Genomic DNA, 22,561 nt, shown 5'->3' with positions numbered 1-22,561 from the left:
AGGTGCGGATCCGTCTGCTTCTGCACAGACGGATCCGCACCCATAATGCAGATGCTGGTATCCGTTCAGAACGGATCAGTCTGCATTACTCTGTCAAAAAAAAGGCCTCATGCACATCTGTTTTTTGGGGAGGATCCGTTTTTATCCACAGATCCCTTGTAATAAATGCCTAACCTTGTCCGCAAATGTGAAAAAAGTAGGACATGCACTACTTTTTTTGCTAAAGGGAAACATGGGCAACGGTCGCGGAACACAAACGGATGAACTATCAGCATTTTTTTGCTGACCCATTAAAATGAATGGGCCCCCATCCTATCCGCAGAAAAAAAAACGGAACGGAGGCCGAGAAAAACAACTGTCGTGTGCATGCGGCCTAAGTGTAGGTCAAACGGATCCGTCCTGACTTACATTGAAAGTCAATGGGGGACGGATCCGTTTAAATTTGCACCACATTGTGTCAACGTAAACGTATCCGTCCCCATTGACTTGCATTGTAAGTCAGGACGGATCTGTTTGGCTCCGCACCGCCGCTGCAAGCAGTGTTTTGGTGTCCACCTCCAGAGCGGAATGGAGGTGGAACGGAGCCAAACTGATGCGCTCTGGACGGATCCTTATCCATTCAGGATGTATTGGGGCTAAACTGATCCGTTTTGGGCCACTTGTGAGAGCCTTGAGACGGATCCCAGAAACGGCGGTGTGAAAGTCACCTTAGTGCAATGCAATTACAAGGACCAAGATACATCTCTCTCTAATATAACCTGCAGTTACATGGTATGAAGGTTATAAAGTCTGTATTGTACCAACAGACTAAGTGCACATTCACACAAACGTAGTGTTTATCGGAGCCTCAAATTGCAGATCCGCAAAACATGGCTGCCAGGCGTGTGCGTTGCGCAATTTGCAGACTGCACATGTCCATTGCCATAATAGAATATGCATATTCCTGTCTATTAGAAAATATAAGGTACAATTCCTGTTCAGATATTTTACCCTCTAGCGCTGCAAAATCCAGGACACAAGTGAGTAGAAATAGTCCACACAATGAAATAGGAAAAAAGGATTGCGGTGCAGGAGAGTATGCTTAATAATTAAAGTCCAAAAATTATTTGTGTTCTATTGTCTATGAAAATCTTCAGTTAAATAGGTTCATCCAAATACATCGAACACAGCTGCGGTGTGGAAATCTGAAATAAAATCGAAACCGCACTATGGTGTAGTAACTTCTCAAAAGGAGTGTCCCCTGAAAACAGGTTATACTCACAAGACTCAGATGATATTAGGCGTAGACAGCAGGCTCAGCGCTGTCATCCAACCAGGAACTGCACACCTTGGATGTCGTTCACTACACCACACGGACGAACAGGGTGCTTAGCCGCTGATGTGAAATCTTGCACAAGCAGGATCCCAAAAATTGAGCACCACTTTGGCAGGATATCACCGAACTCCACACTCTTCAAGGTCTCGGAGAAAAGATGTCAACTAATAGTGAAGTACGTACCACAGTGTTGAATAAAAAGGATTTATTATACTCACAAAGAACGCAAGTTTTGGAGCAAGTTAAAACAAGTACACAGTGCCCGACCCGGGTTTCGCCATGATGCTTCGTCTGGGGCGTGTATTCCTAAGTGGATACAGCTGTAAATAAAGGATCCAGGGATCCTCCCCTGTAAAAGGATCCAGGGATCCTCCCCTGTTGGGCGTCATGAGACTTTTCAAATAGCAGTTTCTTCTAAAATATACATACACACACATACATACTATCCTCCCCCGCACGCAGACGGGCTAGAAAAGTAAATAAATAGTTACTAAAATAAGATCTAAAACCTAGTATAATCGTGTTTGAGACCTACATCTCCCTATCATAGACAACGCGGACCTATTGTTCAAACATCATTAAAAGGATTTTAAACTATGCAGGCATTCACATCACATTCAATATTAAGTCCCTGGGGCTGAATGGTGTTTAATAAAAACATCCACTCCACCTCCCTTTTATTTAATATTGAAATAAAATCCCCTCCCCGTATAGGGGTGCGGACCAACTCAATACCAGTAAAGAGGAGCCCCCTGGGATTTTTTGGTGGTGAATTTTGAAATGAAGGGAGACGCTGTGGGTCTCCAATCCTTTTTTGATGTTGCAAATATGTTCTTGCACTCGGGTCTTCAAACTACGTGTGGTTCTCCCCACATATTGGAGGCCACACGGGCACTCCAACAGATAAATGACATCCACATTGTTACATGACAGATTACCTTTTATTTTAAAATTAGTACCTGCTCTTTTTTTAGATGCTACAGAGTCCACAAACATTTTTCGATCTTTAAAGATGCGGTTTTTGCAAGGAATGTGAACTTGCTCTTGTGTGCAATTTACTGTTTTTTATTGGTAGCAAAGCTAGCACTATGCACTAACCTATTTGTAAGGTTACTAGCTCTTTTAAAAACTAAAGGGGGTTTCTCTGGCAGATCCTTACTCAAAACAGGATCATTTTTGAGTATGTGCCAATTTTTATTGATCATCTGTTTGATATGGCCCGCTTGGTTGTTGTATTGTGTTATGAACATATATCTAGAATCTTTCTTTTTTTCTTCACTTTTTTTGTCTACTAGAATTGGGGTGATGTACCGCTTGTCTTCTATTTCTCTTATACAGTGATCAAAAAGATCTTCTTGGTATCCCTTTTCAAGAAATCTAGTTTTTATCATCTGTCCCTGTTCCCTATAATCTTCTAGTTTAGTGCAATTCTTAGAAATTCTTTGAAACTGGCTTTTAGGAATATTCCTTAGCCAGGAAGGGTGGTGGCAGCTATTTAATTCAATGTAGGTATTAACATCTACAGTCTTAAAAAAAGTTTTAGTTTTAAGCCTATTGTCTTCTATAAAGATGACTAAATCTAAAAAATCGACAGAGGTGTCACTAATATGACTGGTAAACTTGAGGTTAAAATGATTCTTATTAATGTCCGTTATGAAGGACTCGAGTCCCTCTTTTTAGCCTGACCAGATGAGGAGGCAGTCATCGATGTATCTGCGCCAAATTAAAAGTCGTCCCCTTCCAAGGTCTTTATTGAGGATCGTATCTATCCTCCCTCTTTCCCACATGGTCATGAACAGATTTGCAAGGCTGGGGGCGAATTTCGCCCCCATCGCCATGCCGGAGTGCTGGAGATAGAACTGATCACTATATAAGAAGTAATTGTGGGTGAGGCAGAAAGTTACGCAGTCCAAAACGAAGTTCTTTTGTGCTGTCCCCATCTGGGCATCGCTATCCAGAGCTTCTCTAACTCCTCTTATACCTAGTTCTTGTGGTATGCAGGTATATAAGGAGGAGACATCGACTGTGGCCAGCCAGATGGTACCTTGTGATAATCCCATTTCTTCAATCAGACTAATGACACTGGCAGAATTTTTTAGGTAGGAGGGGGCCATTGTTACATGTTTTTGCAAAAAATAGTCAATATATTCCGAGACTCTACTGTTCAGGGAATCTATCCCCGAAACAATAGGTCTCCCAGGAGGATGTACAGGATCTTTGTGCATTTTGGGTAAGAAATATATGACCGGTGTGACTGGATTTTTGATGGAAAGATAGTCAAACTCTTTTTTGTTTAAAACATCACTCTGTAAACCCCTCTTCAGTATGATATCAAGTTCTTTTTTATAAATATTTAGTGGGTTGTTTTTAGGTACCAAGTAGGTGTCCTTATCAGACAATAGTCTATTCATTTCTGACGTATATTGTTCCACATCCATTACACCCCCCCCCCCCCCCCTTTGTCGGCAGGTTTTATGACAATTTGGTCATTTTTTTCTAGTTTTTTTAAAGCCTCCTTTTCTTTATAGGATAGATTATGTTTTGTTTGTTTGTTGTTAATATTCTCCAGACCATTCAAAAGACTCTTTTTGAAGGCATCTATGCACTCATTGTTTTTATTCTTAGAGCAAAACTTAGATTTGTTACGGAGGTCAGTATGTGCGACCCCCACTATTTTTTCACTATTAGTTACCTGCGGGGGCTGGATGTTAAGATGGTATTTTGCTATATTAAATTTTCTGATGTACCTATGGAGGTCTAGGAATAGGCCAAATTTATTGATCCCATTGCTGGGAGCAAATTTCAACCCTTTTTGCAGAATGATTTTTTCTTCTTCTGAAAGAGGATATCTACTTAAGTTAAATATTCCAAAGGGACACAATAGGAATATTTAACTAATGCTATTGGATGAAAAAGCCATGTGGGCATGAATGAGAAAACTGGATATACACGAGACACTAGTGAACATAGATAGCACATACCTGCCCACAGTTGGTTTGTTTAATATTAAAAAGTCTCTGTCCTCCAGGAAGGGTACCACATTTTTCAAGGAGCCAAGAGACATAATCTCTTGGTAGTCAATGGCAGTCCCTTTAGACTCAATGCTCATGAGTGCTTCCTTGGCCAAGGCCAACTTAGATTTTATCTCCTGGGTGCTTTAAAGCTTCAGGCTTTTCCTCCTCAAGTGGGTAGAGAGCTTTCTCTGTGTCGTGTAGCAGACGGGGCATGTTAAAGGTGTTCGATTTAACCTAATAAAAAGAAGGACTATGTTAGGAGACTATATGCATTGAATAAATTGATTGGTAAAATGGATGTTCACTCCCAATGAATGTTCTAAATAGGACTCAAAACCCTTCAGCATGGGATGATCCAACGAATGGCAATATATAGTCCTGCAGCCTTCGTCCTTTTTCTCACGTCAACCGACCATTTTGTCTGTAGTACTCTAGATTTGTAAAGTAAAGCACATTGAGTCAGACTAAAGATACTTTACACCATTGCTAAGGACCATTGCAATTTAGACGCTGGTCTTATTACCTTGGCCCTGCCGTTAGATTGATTAACTTACCACAAAAGGGCTCTATCAGGACAATATATGCTTTTGTGTCCTTTTCTTGACCGGTTTCTCGGGAAGCGGGCTTCATCGGCAAGCTTTGACTATTCTCTTGATTAATCCTAAAATGAGGTGTACACAAAATGACTGAGATTTGGACTTCACCAAAAGAGTAGCAAACAGCTACATTATTATAGAATTCAAAGTGCATACCTTGGCACAGAAGGCTTATTATATATCTGGAACCCAAGGCTTGTCAGAAGTCCAATGACATTGACAATTCACCGGCCTTTGCAAAACAGCTCAGAAAAACTGGTTGTAGTCTAAGGTGAGACCTTCTTTAGCTACATTGGCCAGTTGACTTTTGGCTTTAAACAGTTCAGACTTTATTTCATCATCACTGTTTAACTTCATGCATTAGCTGCGCAGATATGTACCCTGCTTGGTGTCTGGCTTGAAGAAGATGGGGAACGTCATATAGGTTCAGTGGTACTAATTTAAGAAATAAATAATATACAGCTAGTGGCTCTTCAGGACTTTCTATGGGAAAAAAAAACAACAGACAAGATATAACACATTAATGTTAAAACATGATATGAAAACATATTCAATCTGTGATTTTGTTAATAAATGTGGTCAGCCATTACTTGGAGGAGATCCCTTCTCCCATATGCCTCTGCCTCATTGCCCTGGTTGTAAAATTTCTTGACGCTGGTACTTTGTCTCTGGAATAAATTAGTGACTATTAATATACAACCTGGTAATACATGCATTAGTTAGCAAAGGACAATTAAGTTACGTGTAGGGTATTTTCACCTTTTAGTCCAGATATTGTCATCTGCGTCACTTAAGGAGTCACTGGTAGTATTGTGGGAACTATCCGATTGGTCACCATTACTGCTTTTATCGCCACAGTTGTCCTGCTCCTGAGAGTTTTTGGCACCCTGGATTTCTTTTTGCCCTACCTCCTCAGTTACTTGTGACAATGTTTGCCCAGTTCTTTTGGAGAGAGATAGAAAGTGTGCAATATTAAAAGTGGCCAATTGTGCAATATTACAAAGTATGTATTATTTCCCCTCAGAAAATAAATTACTGGGTCAGAACTCATCACTGCCCTCAGTACCGGCTTGTGTGACCAGTTCACAGGCGTGGCATAGGTCTGTCAGCGTCTTTTCCCTGAAGCTCCTCTCAGCTGTTATATTACTGAGGGACAAATATTTGGTAGTCCAGCTCTCACAGACCCTCCTGACAACTTGGCTGGAAATTTCGGGAACAAGATACCTGTAAAGTAAAATAGACAAAAATAATAAATGTACAGCACTAAAGTTTGAATTTGAAGGAGTTATCCGACCCTTTATATTGACCCCCTAACGACTAGGTTCCTCATATGGATTCTACTTACCCTGCTCCCGTGCGTTGCTTCTGATCCACGCACAACCGTTGCTGGATATCCATATCACGCGGATCAATCGGCGGCCATGCGGGGATCAGAAGCGGCGCGGGTGCTGGGGAGCTGGATAAGTATAAACCATATGAGGGGCCATGGCAATGGGGGGAGGGGGGGTTGGGTGTCATTATAGGGGTTGGATAATCCCTTTGAGAATTATATGTGACAATTGTGAGACTTACTTTCTGTGGTAACGATTAATATCATTGGACACGTTGTGAATCTTCCTTCCTTGGGTTGATAAGAAAAATATGTCCCTCGGTGTCTCTCTATTAATCAGAGTTGGCCTAACTTTTGCAAAGTATACTTTAAACCACTGGAAGGAAAATAAATTAGCGAGAAGACAGAAAAGCCACATTTTAACTTAAAAAATTAAGTGTACTTTCACACTAGCGTTATTCTTTTCCGGCATAGAGTTCCGTCAAAAGGTCTCTATGCCGGAAAAGAACTGCTCAGGCATATCCCAATGCATTCTGAATGGATAGAAATCTGTTTAGTTTGCATCAGTATGCCTTTAGTTCAGTCATTGTCAGGCGTTTTGGCCGGACATAATACCGCATTGACTTGCATTAGTGCCGAATCCGGCATTTCAAAACAACTGAAGGATGGATCCGTCCATCTGCATGACAAGCGGAGAAACAGATCCGTTGTTGCAATGCATTTGTAGACGGATCCGCACCCGGGTCCGTCTACAATTGCGGTCAGTTGTCACACTGATCGGCGGACCCGGCACGCAGCTCCGAAGACGGACGCTAGTGTAAAAGTACCCTAAGAAGGAGAGAAAAGGAAATCTTACCATTTCTTTCTCCCCAGTTAGCACAAACGAAGCAACTTGTTGTGTAGCGGTCTTGTGATTTCGAACACCAATGATAGACCTTGCAGTGCCTTTATAGGTGTGGTGGACCCTATCTTTCCACTTAGAAACCTATGGGTTAAGAGGGAGAAATTTTGCAGTTTTCTTAATTGGTAAGTGATGCAAAAATATCTATCTAAGGAGAACTTTACTTACAGACATATTTGCCACTACACCTGGCCTTTGTAGATGTTTGAGGACAAGCAGGGCCTCAAGATAATAAATGATTTCAAGTTTTGAAGGCGTTTTTATGAATCGTTCTTGGGCAGCCTTGATTGCGTTTAAGAAGCAAGGTTTAGCTACATCCAGGAGCTTCCTACATTCAGTAGGCGTCTTCATATTATTCTTCAGTGTAAGGTACCTAAAATAAGACAAAGATTGTTCATGTGTGTCTAAAAATTCACAACCTTAATGTTAGGAAGGTATTAATAGTTGTTAAGTACATTTGAAGTGAAAAGCAGAAAAAGGTATATATTTATTTAAAGGAATACTAGCTCACCTTTTTCTGACAACTTCTTTCGAAATTACTTTGGACAATCTCTTCTGTATATCTTCGGCGACGGTCATGAAGAATTCGCAGGACTTATACAGCTATGGCGTTTTGTCAGAGAGATTGGTTGCTCTCATATTGTATCTCTTGAATCTATATACGTTCTTCAGGTAGTTGAAAATAGTCTGGTTGGCAAGCTTCTGGTCACGTAGCTTGTTGAAGAAAACGTTGACTTTTTCTATGCCTCTCACAAATTCCAGGCTGACCTTGTGTGGGTTCATGGAATAAAGGAATCTCAACACGTTTTCCGCCTCCTGAGTATAGTTTGTTACTCCCAAAGAATCTTTTAAATAGGTGGCAAAACCCTTCAGCATGGGATGATCCAATGAATGGCGACCGTATAGTCCTGCAGCCTTCATCCTTTTTCTCACGTCGACCGACCATTTTGTCTGTAGTACTCTAGATTTGTAAAGTAAAGCACATCCAGTCAGAGTGTGAAAGGCTAGACGGGCTGCTCTCTTACCCACCCAGACAATACCCCATTTGCTCGCCACTCAAGAAAAGTGTCGTAAGATGGAAAAGAGTCACAGATTTTGACGCAAACAACTGCTGAGACCAAAACTGTGATATATGCAACAAAAATTGGCATTTATATATATTTATTTATTCTTTCAATAAATGACCCCCTATGTGTATACACTAACCTCTGTGTCTATTTATCAAGGCTGATCGTACTTATATGGTCTTCTCTATCCTCCTCTTCTGTCTCCAATCGTAACTGGAAGTCTTTGTCACTATATTCTATGATATCTTCTTCATGTTCTCTTGTTTCTTCTCCTCCATCCTGGCCTTCGTGGGCTGTTATCTCTTCAGCAGGTTCTTCCACTGGAACAGAGACCATTTCTTGTTCGTTCTCCTCTATTGCTGGATTGTCCAAAACATCCTCTTCAACTTCAAATACCAATGGCTCATGTTAAATTGTTAAAATCGATAAAGAGTTGGATGGTCTCTCATATTGGATTGTGCTAATGGATGAAAAAGCCATGTGGGCATGAATGAGAAAACTGGATATACACGAGACACTAGTGAACATAGATAGCACATACCTGCCCACAGTTGGTTTGTTTAATATTAAAAAGTCTCTGTTCTCCAGGAAGGGTACCACATTTTTCAAGGAGCCAAGAGACATAATCTCTTGGTAGTCAATGGCAGTCCCTTTAGACGCAATGCTCAATGCTCATGAGTGCTTCCTTGGCCAAGGCCAACTTAGATTTTATCTCCTGGGTGCTTTTAAGCTTCAAGCATTTCCTCCTCAAGTGGGTAGAGAGCTTTCTCTGTGTCGTATAGCAGACGGGGCATATTAAAGGTGTTCGATTTAACCTAATAAAAAGAAGGACTATGTTAGGAGACTATATGCTTTAAAGAAATTGACTGGTAAAATGGATGTTCACTCCCAATGAATGTTCTAAATAGGACTCAAAACCCTTCAACATGGGATGATCCAACGAATTGCAATATATAGTCCTGCAGCCTTCGTCCTTTTTCTCACGTTGACCGACCATTTTGTCTGTAGTACTCTAGATTTGTAAAGTAAAGCACATCCAGTCAGAGTGTGAAAGGCCAGATGGGTTGCTCTCTTACCCACCCAGACAGTGCCCCATTTGCTCGCCACTCAAGCAAAGTGTCGCAAGATGGAAAAGAGTCACAGATTTTGACGCAAACAACTGCTGAGACAAAAACTGTGATATATGTAACGCAAGATGGCATATATATATATATATATTTATTTATTTATTATTATTTTTTTTAAATAAATGACCCCCTATGTGTAGACACTAACCTCGGTGTCTTTTTATCAAGGCTGATCATACTTATATGGTCTTCTCTATCCTCCTCTTGATTCCTTTAAATAAATATACCTTATTATTGTTTTCACATGTACTACTAATGTACCTAACAAGTATTAGAACCTTACTAACATTAAAATTGTGAACTTTCAGAAACCTCTTGAAACACTACACCTACTGTTTTATGTATATATATATATATAGGTATTACAAAAACAAGGCAGCACTCCAGAATAAGGTAAAACGACCCGCTTTATTTCCCCAGTGCAACGTTTCAACTGCTCATTGCAGTCTTTCTCAAGCATAACATTTGGTGTCTCAGCATCTTCATTTATACCCACAATGCTTAGTGGGTCAATTAACAAAGTGATTTAACAATAATACAATCAACAATATAAAAGCAGTGAATTAAACAAAAAATTTTCATAATCCTTTGTGAATTTCATTTGTACTCCTGTATACAACACATAATCTTTACATCCATCGTGATATTTTATGGGCAATTGGTCAAATCGCATAATAGACCAGCTGTGTCCAATACATAAAGTGCCTCGTGCAAAAATGATAGTGATCACCTGTAAGTGCTCATTACGCGGTCAATGGCCGCATGGTTTAAAATATGTACTTACAAAGTGGAGTGTCGTAATGGCAGGCATCTCGGCGTCCCTGGGGCCTCACCGCGCATGCTCGGTATCCTGGATACCGGTGTGCACAGAGGGAAGACGCAACCGGAAGTGACGTCAATCCCGATGCGCACACCAGCATCCAGGTACCTCCCCCAAAGCACGACGAGGCTGCAGGGCGGCGCCTCACAGTTCGGCCTCCCGATCACCGTGTGGTCACGTGAATCGTTGCCTGGCAACTGGGAAGCGCTTACCCTCAACAACACGCCGGCTCCAGGGTCAGTCAGAGCACGGTAGCGAGACCTGTAATGGGAACAGGACATTGTGAGAATGATCGGATCATAGACATTATAATAAACTAGAGAAGAGTAAATAAGTCAGGATATCAAATCGCGAATATCGGAGAAACGTAGTCCTGATAGGACATAACACATCTTATGGAGAAAGGGGGGGTGGCACATAGGGATGCACCACATAAGTGATCATCCCCATACACCTAAAGGCTCATGGTGCACAAAGTGTTGTGAACACCCCATGTCCCCACGTTCCTCTTCTACCCTCCTTGCATCTCCTATACCCTTAGCTTCCTCCATTCACGACTCATCCGTTTTTTCAATGTGAAACTATGATTCAAGTTTTCAAGTATGGATCCCATTCTCTTGTTCTAGACCTAAACCGCCGAGGCAACTGCCAACATTCTCCTCCACCATGAAAATAACTTGAGAAGTAGAAATATCCTTTTAGGATCCCAATAGTCCGAAAAAGAAAAATAGAGTTAGATAGAATACATTAATTGATTAAGACACCAACGGTGATCACATATCCAATTTGGTAAACAAAACAAAACCCCGCAGGGAGGTACAAGAGGACCCAATATTCTATATAATATTCCACTTAAAGTCCACATTTAGACCTTTAGGTTTGAGTGACTGAAGGCGATGTATCCACCGCAATTCCCATTGTTTAAGGGTCACTGTGCGGTCGCCGCCTCGTCTACCCCTTTGAACCTGGTCTATAATCATGCATTTAAGGTCTTTCTCAGTATGGCCATACTCCACAAAGTGCTTAGGGACTGGTAGGTCCAATCTTTTACGCCTTATCGAAAATCGCTGGTTATTTAATCACGTTTTCATGTCACATGTGGTCTCCCCTACATAGAGGAGACCACATGGACATTTCAACACGTAAATAACAAACGTGCTGTCACACGTTAGATAATGGCGGATGTCATATTGTACACCAGTTTCTGGATGTGTAAACACACTACCCCTGATCATATATGTACAGTTCACACATGTGAGGCACGGGAAACAACCCGTCCTCTTTGCACCAAGAAATGTTTGTACCTTCTTTTTGATGGGGACATCGGCCCTCTCCAGTCTGTCTCTCAGATTGGTTGGCCGTCGATATGACAGAAGGGGAGGTCTCGTTAGTATCTCTATCTTGGGAAAATTACTCTGCAAGATAGGCCAGTGTTTTTTTAAAATACTGACTATATCTTTACTTTGTTCTGAGTAAGTGCTTACAGAAGGGATCTGCTTAGGTTTTGGTCTCCTTTCCTCCTCCTGCGGTTGTTGAATTCTCTTCAGATGTCTCGCTAGGTTTTTTTGCGGGTACCCCCTCTGCCTAAACTTATTGACCATTTGTCCATATCTGGCGGTTAGGTTTTTTGGATCCTGCACGATTCTCCTCACGCGCAGTAGTTGGCTGCGCGGCAGGGAATCAATACAGGGTCTAGGATGACAGCTTTCATACCGTAGTAACGTATTGCAGTCTGTGGATTTGGTGAAGATATCTGTTGATAGTCTATCACCAACAATAGACACCATTGTATCGAGGAACTGGAGTGTGTTAATGTGAATACAATCTCACTGTCCATGTTATTCAAATAGCAGTGAAAATGTTCCAGGGATTCTACGTCCCCTCGCCAAATGAGGAAGATGTCGTCTATGTATCGCCACCACCCCAGTACCTGACTGAAGTGGTGGGACACATAGACAAGATCCTCCTCGAGTGACGCCATAAATACATTTGCATACGTGGGGGCCACATTGGACCCCATTGCGGTCCCACGTAGTTGCAGAAAAAACTGCTCCCCAAACATAAAATAATTCTGTCTAAGGACCAGATTCAAAAGTTGGATGATAAATTCACAACACACTCCTGAATAGTCACTATGTTCCAAACATCTCCTGACCGCATTAACTCCCCTTTCGTGATTTATAGAGGTATAGAGACTGGTGACATCAAAAGATGCCACCAGACATCCATCGGGTAATCTTACTGAGGAGATTTTTTCCAAAAAATCCTCAGTGTCCCTAATATAGGACTTTGTATTAATGGCATAATTGCGAAGTATGCGGTCCAAGAAGATTAAAACATGTGAACAGATCGAGTCTATGCCCGATACAATGGGTCTTCCAGGGGGGTTTGTTAGGGACTTATGTATTTTTGTCAATACGTAAATCAACGGTGTACGTGGATTTTCAATGAGCAAAAAATTATATACACCGTCATCAATGATCCCATGATCACGTGCCAGGTCCAAAACATTTTTGACTTTTTTAATATATTCAAATTTTGGATCCCCTGGCAGTTCCCTGTACACATTCTGATCATTAAGCTGTCTTCTAATTTCATCCATATACCAGGACGTGTCCATGACAACAACCGCACCGCCCTTATCGGCCAGTTTTATGGTGAGGCTGTTGTCATGGCATAACTCGTCCAAAGATCTTATGTCAGCTGAGGTCATATTAGGATGTTGCAGAGGTGTATCAAGGACCCTAGATTTCAGTCCACTGATATCCAATGTCACAGCCTTGATGAATGTTTCAACCGTATGATGGTTGATCTGTGGCATGAAGTCACTCTTGGGTAACAGATTAACCCGTCCCAGAGTGAGTTCAGATCCACCAATCGTCGATCCATGGTCAGCTGGGGGTGGATGTTCAGAAAACCAAATTTGTAATTTGATACTTCTGAATAGACGCTGCATATCCACCTCAAGCTGAAACCAATCGACCTTTGTGGAAGGGCAAAATGACAAACCTTTTGACAATAAGGCAATCTGTGCATCAGATAGTGTGACCGAAGACATATTTACCACAGTTGGTTTGGAAATTGGAGACTCTTCCACCCCTACTGTTTGCCCCCTTTGCGGCGTGTCGTTTGCTTCTGCGGTCTCTGATTTTTGAAGTTTTTGAAATTTTCTCCATTTGTGATGCTTCCTCCCTCCTCGTCTGGTTCTTTTGGTATGGGTCCCTGGTCTAAAAAAGGCATTGATGAGGTTGATGCAGTATCCACTATGGGAACCGTTGTAATATTGTTTTGTTGTTGTTGCAGCTGGTATTGGTTGGGTTGTTGTTTCCTCATTGTAGAGCGATATTGTGGCATCTGCCTCCTTTGTATATCTTCCTGCCAGGTGTATATTCTTCCTCTGGCATAATCCTCAGAATCACGGAGCCATTTCTTTCTTTTAATGCTTTCTTGGTCTTTTACAAATCTGTCCAAATATTGGGTACAATTTTGGTCATACTGATTCCATTCCTCTGTATTAAGTAGTGATTGTAGTGCAGTTTTAGTTTTCAGATGTCTCTCCTTCACTTCCACCAGTTCCTGTTGCAGATACTCTAGATTGAGCAGTATGATATCAAAGGCATATTTATTTGATATCTGCACAAACTTCAGTGCACAAGCTGAGCCACCAGGGAATAAATTGGGTTTCAATTGTGAGCGAATCCCCCTGGGAATTCTATGTTCTTTATAATACTGACCCAAAGTCATAAGGTGCAAGTCCATGGAAGCTATTTTTTTGGCATCAGCTTCATATTGTTTTTTGAGGTCAACAGTGGTGGGAGTAGATAAAAATTGGGGATCACTCACCAGACCCTGTAGGATTCTGTCTTCATCCTCCTTGGTGTATGTGAACACATCGGGGGGGTCCATGTTGTAGTCAAGAATTAAAGTGGCAGTGCAAAGCTGTCCAAGTCCAATTAATAAAGTGCAAAGAGAGAGCAGCAGCACTGTGCAGATGAAGTCGGGTGCAAAATCCTCTGACCTTAGGCTGTTCGGTCAATATGGTTGTAGGTATTGCAAAATACCAAATATCCATAATATCTCTGTAATTAAATGAGATCTAACGTTGAAACCACTTGATCTTACCGGATCTAACGAAGGCCTATTAGTCTGCATCAAATTTTACCTGAAAATTGCATGTGGGGGGGCTAGCCCTCCCTCATTAATCACTTAATAAGTCTGCAATTATGTGAGATCTAACAAAACAACTAGTTGATCATACCTGATCTAACAAATATCTTCCAAAATAGCTAATTGTTTGGTCAATTTTTTGATAAGGGGGGGGGGCTGATGACGGGTTAGCCCCCCCTGCAAATAACTGTTAATATCTCTACTTCTGTATGAGATCTAACGCAAACAACAATTGATCCAACCTCATCTAACAAAGATCTAACCAACTGCACATATTTTGTTCAAAAATTTTGATATGTGGGGGCTAACACGGCTGAGGTGGAAGTTTGTAGTTTAAATCACCAGGATGAACCCTACCAGGCAGCAGGTCTGCTTTACTAGGGCTGATCCTGTTGCCAGAGCCTCTTTAAAGGGTTTTGGCAAGAATTTGAATTGGGCAGCTGGGCTTAGGGCTGGAAATGGGCACCGTTCTGCAGTTCAGGAAGGAGACCAGGGCTCGGCTCACCCTAGCATTATAGTGCACCCCAGCACCCCACAGTATGCAGTATAGCACCCTATAGTACCCCATTATCGTGAACGGGATATGGCAGGCAGTGATGGCCAGTTCACCATGTTCGCCCGCCAACACATGCGAGCTGCCATCTTAACTCACAAGTCCGGCGAGGCACAGGTCAGCGGGAGCAGGCAGTGCCAAGAACAGCCGCTGGGGCCTTCATCGGGCTGTTCTTGGAACTGCCTGCTCCCGGTGACCGCATTTGTCTCAGACCGGCTCGCAGCACAGGTATGGACTTACCTGTGCCTCACCGGACTTGTGAGTAAAGATGGCAGCTCGCATGTGTTCGCAGTCGAACACAACTGGCCATCACTGATGGCAGGTGCCAGCGGTGTTCAGCATATGCGATATCTGTCTATTCTGTTATTCTGCTGGAACAGAATACCAAAATCTGATCACAAGTGGTTACCTGGCCTTACCCGATGAATTGTGCCCGCTGCTGATTTGTATTCTAGTTAGAATGATGCCTCCAGTTATGCCCCCAATGTAAAATAATGCCCCCTTTAGTGCCCCCCCCCCAGTTAGAATGATGCATCCAGTTTTGCCCCCATGTAAAGATGATAATACCCCTTTAATGTGTGTGCAGCTGGCAGAGCGCAGTCAGGGCCTGGGGCGGATCTTCACAGAGCTGGACTGGAGTCTGGACTGGTGACGCTGCTGGATCAGGTCTGGACTGGTCAGTCTGGTCACAGTGCGATGCCTGATGGCAGAGGAACAGGACAGGAACATTTTAGACAGCTTTCAAACTAGTGTTTTTCTTTTCCGGCACTGAATTCCGTCAAAAGGGCTCCATGCCGGAAAATAACTGATCAGGCATATCCCCTGCATTCTGAATGGAGAGCAATCCGTTCAGGGTGCATCAGGATGTCTTCAGTTCAGTCAATTTGACTGATCAGCAAAAGATAAAACCGTAGCATGCTACGGTTTTATGTCTGGCGAAAAAAACTGAAGACTTGCCTGAATGCTGGATCCGGCCTTCCGGTCTATGCATGCGTAGACCGGAGAAAAAAAAGGTGACACCGGAAAGACGGATACGGCATTTCAATGCATTTTTATGACTCATCAGGCATTTTTAAGACTAATCCGGATCCTAATCAGTGTTACTAATGCCATCAGTTGGCATACGTTTTGCCGGATCCGGCAGGCAGTTCCAGTGACGGAACTGCTGGCCGGATCACTCTGCCGCAAGTGTGAGAGTAGCCTTACAGAGTGCAGACATAGAAACTACAGGATGTAATCCAGTCACAACTGATGTTTCTCTGACTGCTGCAGAACCTCCTTATACACACCTCAGCTGCTGCAGAACCTCCTTATACACACCTCAGCTGCTGCAAAACAAACATCCCAATGCGCTCCCTCGCTGCTGCAGAACATCCCAATGCGCTCCCTCGCTGCTGCAGAACATCCCAATGCGCTCCCTCGCTGCTGCAGAACATCCCAATGCGCTCCCTCGCTGCTGCAGAACATCCTAATGCGCTCCCCAGCTGCTGCAGAACATCCTAATGCGCTCCACAGCTGCTGCAGAACATCCTAATGCGCTCCACAGCTGCTGCAGAACATCCTAATGCGCTAGACTAGATGGGCCAAATGGTTCTTATCTGCCGACACATTCTATGTTTCTATGTTTCCCCAGCTGCTGCAGAACATCCTAATGCTCTCCCCAGCTGCTGTAGAACATCCTAATGCACTCCCCAGCTGCTGCAGAACATCCTAATGCGCTCCCCAGCTGCTGCAGAACATCCCAATGCGCTCCCCAGCTGCTGCAAAACATCCCAATGCGCTCCCCAGCTGCTGCAGAACATCCTAATGCGCTCCCCAGCTGCTGCAGAACATCCTAATGCACTCCCCAGCTGCTGCAGAACATCCTAATGCACTCCCCAGCTGCTGCAGAGCATCCAAATGCACTCCCGAGCTGCTGCAGAACATCCTAATGCGCTCCCCAGCTGCTGCAGAACATCCTAATGCACTCCCCAGCTGCTGGACAACATCCTAATGCACTCCCCAGCTGCTGCAGAACATCATAATGCGCTCCCCAGCTGCTGCAGAACATCCTAATGCGCTCCCCATCTGCTGGACAACATCCTAATGCACTCCCCAGCTGCTGCAGAACATCCTAATGCACTCCCCAGCTGCTGCAGAACATCCTAATGCGCTCCCCAGCTGCTGCAGAACATCCTAATGCACTCCCCAACTGCTGCAGAACATCCTAATGCACTCCCCAGCTGCTGCAGAACCTCCTTATACACACCCCTCAGCTGCTACAGAACCTCCTAACACACACCTCAGCTGCTGCACAACCTTATAATACACATTTCCACTTCTGCAGCACATCATAATCTGATGCTAGAGAACATATAAAGCTTAAATCCCTTCTGTGTTAAGGCCTCATTTGAGGATCAGGTCATAAATGCTGGGCACAATTTTATAGCTTAGATAGAAAGCCGTCAGATCTCATCAGAGTCAGTGGGATCCGTCAGGTGTAGTTGTCCATGAACTGCCAGATCCGGAACTACGGTGATTTTCGTTTTTGTGCTCCTATTGACAGAGCGGAGCAGTGAACATCGCCAGCACAGATGTGAACAAGGCCTAAGGGTACTTTAACACTTGCGTTGTGAGGATCCGGCATTCATTTCTGTTGCCGGAAGTGCATGCCGGATCCGTCAAAACGCATATAAACATTTAAATTTTTTTTCGCCTGATCCGGTACTCCGGCGCCATAAGTAAATACCGGACCCGGATATCCGTATGACAATGCACATCGTTTTTTTTTTTATCGGATCCAGAGTACGGATCTGTCCAAACAGCGGATCCGTCTATTCTGTTGTCATACGGTTTTAAACAGAATGACGGATCCGGTATTCAAGTTTTCAAACATCAAACAAAATCAATTCATATGCAAATAATACAGTGGCTCTAAAAGGCAAGCGAAGGTCACTTACCCTCAGAAGCTCACTCTGAAGACTGCAAAGATGATGCCGGACCACCTTCACTTTGGCTTTCATGCTCTAATCCTTGTTTCCAGATGGAGAAGACGTCTCAGAGCCAGACAGCGTCGCTATTGGGTGCATCCAATAACCTCTGCAAGAGTAACAGAAGGAGCCTTTGAAGTTGTTTTTTTCAGAATTGAGGAATTATCCTGAAAAGTTTAAGAATTACATAAGGGGGTACTCCCATCTTGCTACTTTATCCTTACCTGCAGTCACTCTTCTCTTCACTTCCTGGTTTTCTGCAGATAAGGCTGGGCGGGCTTAGGCAGCTAGAGCAAAGCCTGGCCACACCTCCTTATGACATCACAGGCAGCCTGCAGTGTCTGATTCCTGCCACCCCTGCTGGGGATTCTGTAGTCTATACAGTTTTACACACAAAACCCCATTCTGAGCAGCAAAACAATAATTCCATACTATACATCAGCCCAAAAGCATGTCAGCTTGTAGCCAAATGATCTGTGCTTTTGCCTCCCCTAAAACAATACCATCCCCCACCCGCCAGCACGGTACTTTCACACTATTCTTTTTCGGCATAGAGTTCCGTCATAGGGGCTCAATACCGGAAACAAAACGCATGAGTTTTATCCCCATGCATTCTGAATGGAGAGAAATCCGTTCAGGAGGCATCAGGACGTCTTCAGTTCAGTCTCTATGACTGTTCAGGACTGGAGATAATACCGCAGCATGCTACGGTTTTATCTCCGGACAAAAAAAATGAACACTTGCCTGAATGTATTAGTGCCGGGCACGGCATTCAAAATACCGGAATGCCGGATCTGTCCTTCCGATCTGCGCAAGCGCAGACCGAAAAAAAAAAAATGCCAGATCCGTTTTGCCAGATGACACCGGAAAGACGGATCCGGCATTTAAATGCATTTTTCTGACTGATCAGGATCCCGATCAGTCTTACAAATGCCATCAGTTGGCATAGTCAAGTTTTGCCGGATCCGGCAGGCAGTTCCTGCGACGGAACTGCTTGCCGGATCACTCTGGTGCAAGTGTGAAAGTAGCCTTAGACCATCTATCTGTATAGATGCATATACAGCTCTGCTATATCTATATTCGCCAGTACCCTCTAGCACTCTGGCAGAACCGCTTCCAATGCAAAAGTGCATAGGGACTGCAGGTGGGATAACTACATGGCGGATGATAGGTGTAGTAGTAAACAGCACTACTGCACCTAGCGTACACCATGCAGTTATCCCACCTGCAGTCCCTATGTACTTTTGGATAGGGACTGCATTTGAGCTAACTACATGGAGGATGATAGGTGTAGTAGTGAACAGCACTACTACACCTAGCACCCATCGTGCAGTTATCCCACCTGCAGCCTCTATGTACTTTTAAATACTTTTGCACACTGGACATGTGTCTCTCCACAGCAAGTTTTTCATCACCTTTCCTGAACACATAATTCTGACTCTGATAAACATTATAGGCGTCCAGAAATGGTTAAATGTGGAAGAAATAAAAATGTACTGACCCCTCTGAGGATTCAAAGCCAAAGTGCTCGCTCCCAACACAGAGCTCTTACCAGTCAGCCACAGCGTCTTTACTAGTCTCAAATTCCAGTGCTGCCACCAGGGGCGTAGCTAGAAATGCATGGGCCCCATAGCAAAAAAAATTTATGGCCCCCCCCCCTCACATATCTATCGGGCCTCCCACCACCCCTTCCAGAGCTCCCAGGCAAACACCCATCCTAGATCTCCCACCGCCATGAGCACAGAAAAGTCAGAGGAAAAAACTAATAAGTATATGAACCTTTTAATTCAAAATTGAAAACCATTCAGTAACTGATAAAGTGGCCAATCTGAAACATGAAGAACTGGAAAAAAATAATAATTAGTAATTGTATTTACACATAAAGTGTGTGTGTGGTGGGGGGCTGGGGGATATTAGACTTACTTGTAAGACCTGTAGTTCACTAGTTGTGAAGTGTCCTCTTCGTAGTCTTTTTCATCTTCTTGATGTGTCATCATTAAATGTTACCTGTAAAGGAGAAGGGAAAGGGGAAAGCTTTAAGATTGGATCTAAACACACAATACTACCCATCTGTTCTTTCATACTTACTTCAAACTGTACTTGTTATTAGCTCTTCCTCCGTGAAATTCTTTTTTAAACCCGATAAACAACAAAACACTTAAAACGTTGAACACCAAACAAACGAACATGTTGAATATGTAACCTACATTTACAAAAAAAAGAATAAAAAAAATAAAAAATATTACTACATTCCTTGTACACATGTTCACTTAATTTGCCATCTCTGTGTACAGCTGCCATATAAAGAGAATTTCCATTTAGTGCATGTCTAAACTCTTTGGGGTCTCCTGTCCCCCAGCCAAGAGCTGGACACTGCACGTTAACTAAGACAGAGAATGTGTAAGCCTGTAAGAGCTGGTGGATTATTCAATTATAATATGTAGTTGTAAAAAGCTTTACAAATTGTGAAAATGAGTGCAACGCAGCTGTAAACAGTGAGGCAAGAAGAATTATCTTTAACGGTCAACGTTGAACTGAAAGGGTACCTAAAGTGTCTTATTAAACAAAACCAGTTGCCTGGCCGTCTTCCTGGTCTTACTGGCACCAGTAGTGTCTGCATCACACACCTGGCTGAAACAAGCATGCAGATAATCCAGTCAGACTTCAGTCAGAGCACCTGATCTGCATGCTTGTTCAGGGTCTATGTCAAAGTATTCGAGGTAGTCTGCTGGTTTAAGGGCAGCTTCCATGTCCCTCACTTCCGGTTCCCTTTGAACGGTTGAAGCAGAACTACAGCCAAACAGACTTCTACCTGTGAAATATCTGATTTGTCTTGTGATTCACACTCCCCTGCTACATTTCAAAGGCAGATAAGTGACCCCATTACCTATGGTTGCTCTGTCACCTGATCAGCTTTAGGAGCACTCCGACTGCATATTCCAGAGCAATTACATTCACTTCCCTCCCTTTGAAATACTTTTACTGTTTCCATCTTATAGCTTCTACTAGGCTTCCTTTTTTTTGTTATTCTGCTGTGCAGGGGGAGATCTGAAGAGGAGACAACTGACAGATGTTTTTAAATTGAAAATATTTGAATTATAAAATTTGGCTAGGATGAAACATTTGGCTGGAATCCTGCTTCTTTTTTTTTTTTTTTTTAAACTTCTTTTTATTGAAGTGGAAAAATGCAGACAATACATATCATACAGACGTTGATGTCCAAAGAAGTAAGATACATTGCACAAGCAAGAAACATTGATCGTCTCACAACATTTTTCCATTCCACTCATTTTAACTTTTCTCCCCTCCCCTCCCCATCCCTGAACCCCCCCCCATCCCTGAACCCCCCCCCCACCCCCCCAACCCCAAAAACACTGATTTGATCGCCTTACATGAAAAAGCCTATTTTATCACATACTTTCCGGTTTAAGCCTCCAGCAATCCCAACTTATTAGCCAATTGCGCTTCCAGGTACCATTTGGTCAGCTTGAACGGGCGCATAAGCTCCTCAATTTCCCCCTGTGACAACAACTTCTCAATGAAGCACCTCCATTTTTTAACAAACTTTTCAATCATACGTTCCTTATCTTGCTCCACCTCAAGTCTTTCCAGATAAAGGACAGCCTTCATTGTGCCCAATACCTCCTCCCAAGACGGCACTGACTCTTCCAACCAATGTCTCAAAAGAGTCTTCTTCACAGACATCAACATAAGATGTACCCCTCCTTTGGTGACTACTGTACCCATTTCCTCATTCTGATTCAAGGGTATATAATGGAAAATACACTGTTGAGGTGTCAATCCCACCGTTTCCCCCCAGAACTCCTTTATTGTGTCTATTGATTTCTGCCACAAGGGTCTCACTTTCGGGCACTCCCACATGGCATGTAACAATCCGGCACTTTGGAGATTGCACTTGGGGCAGTTCCGCAAATAATGAGCAGGGGCGTCACGATACGACAGGTTGAAGGCATATGTTGCCCTATGCATGAGTCTTAGCTGCGATTCTCTCCACTGTTCATTATATGTGGCCCGCCTTACCAATTCAAACCCCACTCTCATTTTTTTTGCGATATTCTGATCCAGCAATTCCCTCTCCCAAAGCTTGTACGCCCCTTTCACCAGCCCTATCGTTTGAATGTTGTGAAGCCTACTGTGCAGTTCCGACAGGGACATGTGGGAACCACTATTGCCCAACAGACCCGCAAACCAGGCCAGGTTCTCCACATCTCCCAAGGAACTCGCCTGAGTTTTACAATAACTCCTGATCTGCTGGTAAGGAAGATACTGTGCGTCTGGCATGTCATACTTTCTTTTAAGCTGGTCCCACGACAACCATTGGACCGTGTTTTCCAACAATAGATCACTAAGTTTCACGATGTTTTTGTTCCTCCATACTTGAAACAGAGCATTCTCCCTGCCCTGGGGGAAGGCCGGGAGTGACCACAGCGGCATTCTAGGAGAAATGTAACACGGGAGCCCGTAAATCTTTCTAATGGCCTTCCACGCCACTATGGTATCCCTTAACAAAACGGCTTGCTTAATCGACGCCGGGATGTCCCTGAGCCTGGAATGCAGTAGAGCCTCTAAATTTTCCCTGCCAGCAAGTTCTTTCTCGAGCCAAGTCGCCGAGTAGAAAGCAGTATCCCATACCCAATCTCGCGCGTGCCTAAACAGCGCCGCCAGATTATAGTGGCGGATA

The 22,561-nt window shown here is 43.3% G+C and overlaps 1 protein-coding gene and 1 long non-coding RNA gene across 2 annotated transcripts; both read right to left on the bottom strand.

Annotated features, from left to right (window-relative positions):
* Nucleotides 1–4,421: 4,421 nt before the first annotated feature.
* On the bottom strand, nucleotides 4,422–7,808 carry LOC122922687. The gene is made up of 10 exons (XM_044273385.1): nucleotides 7,668–7,808; nucleotides 7,325–7,529; nucleotides 7,112–7,240; nucleotides 6,498–6,631; nucleotides 5,992–6,149; nucleotides 5,685–5,867; nucleotides 5,516–5,593; nucleotides 5,082–5,408; nucleotides 4,884–4,990; nucleotides 4,422–4,760 (listed from the first exon to the last, which is right to left on the bottom strand). The coding sequence occupies exons 1-6, from the start codon at nucleotides 7,733–7,735 to the stop codon at nucleotides 5,842–5,844; spliced, it is 720 nt and encodes a 239-aa protein (XP_044129320.1). The 5' UTR covers nucleotides 7,736–7,808; the 3' UTR covers nucleotides 4,422–4,760; nucleotides 4,884–4,990; nucleotides 5,082–5,408; nucleotides 5,516–5,593; nucleotides 5,685–5,841.
* A 10,027-nt stretch (nucleotides 7,809–17,835) lies between these two features.
* LOC122922694 lies at nucleotides 17,836–20,051 on the bottom strand. The gene is made up of 3 exons (XR_006387183.1): nucleotides 19,948–20,051; nucleotides 19,783–19,866; nucleotides 17,836–17,968 (listed from the first exon to the last, which is right to left on the bottom strand). It is a non-coding gene; the product is annotated as an uncharacterized LOC122922694 (long non-coding RNA).
* Between the last annotated feature and the right edge of the window lie 2,510 nt (nucleotides 20,052–22,561).

This window comes from Bufo gargarizans, unplaced genomic scaffold (assembly GCF_014858855.1).
Source record: "Bufo gargarizans isolate SCDJY-AF-19 unplaced genomic scaffold, ASM1485885v1 fragScaff_scaffold_625_pilon, whole genome shotgun sequence".
Taxonomy (NCBI): Eukaryota; Metazoa; Chordata; class Amphibia; order Anura; family Bufonidae; genus Bufo; species Bufo gargarizans.
This window is presented reverse-complemented; position numbering and strand designations above follow the sequence as displayed.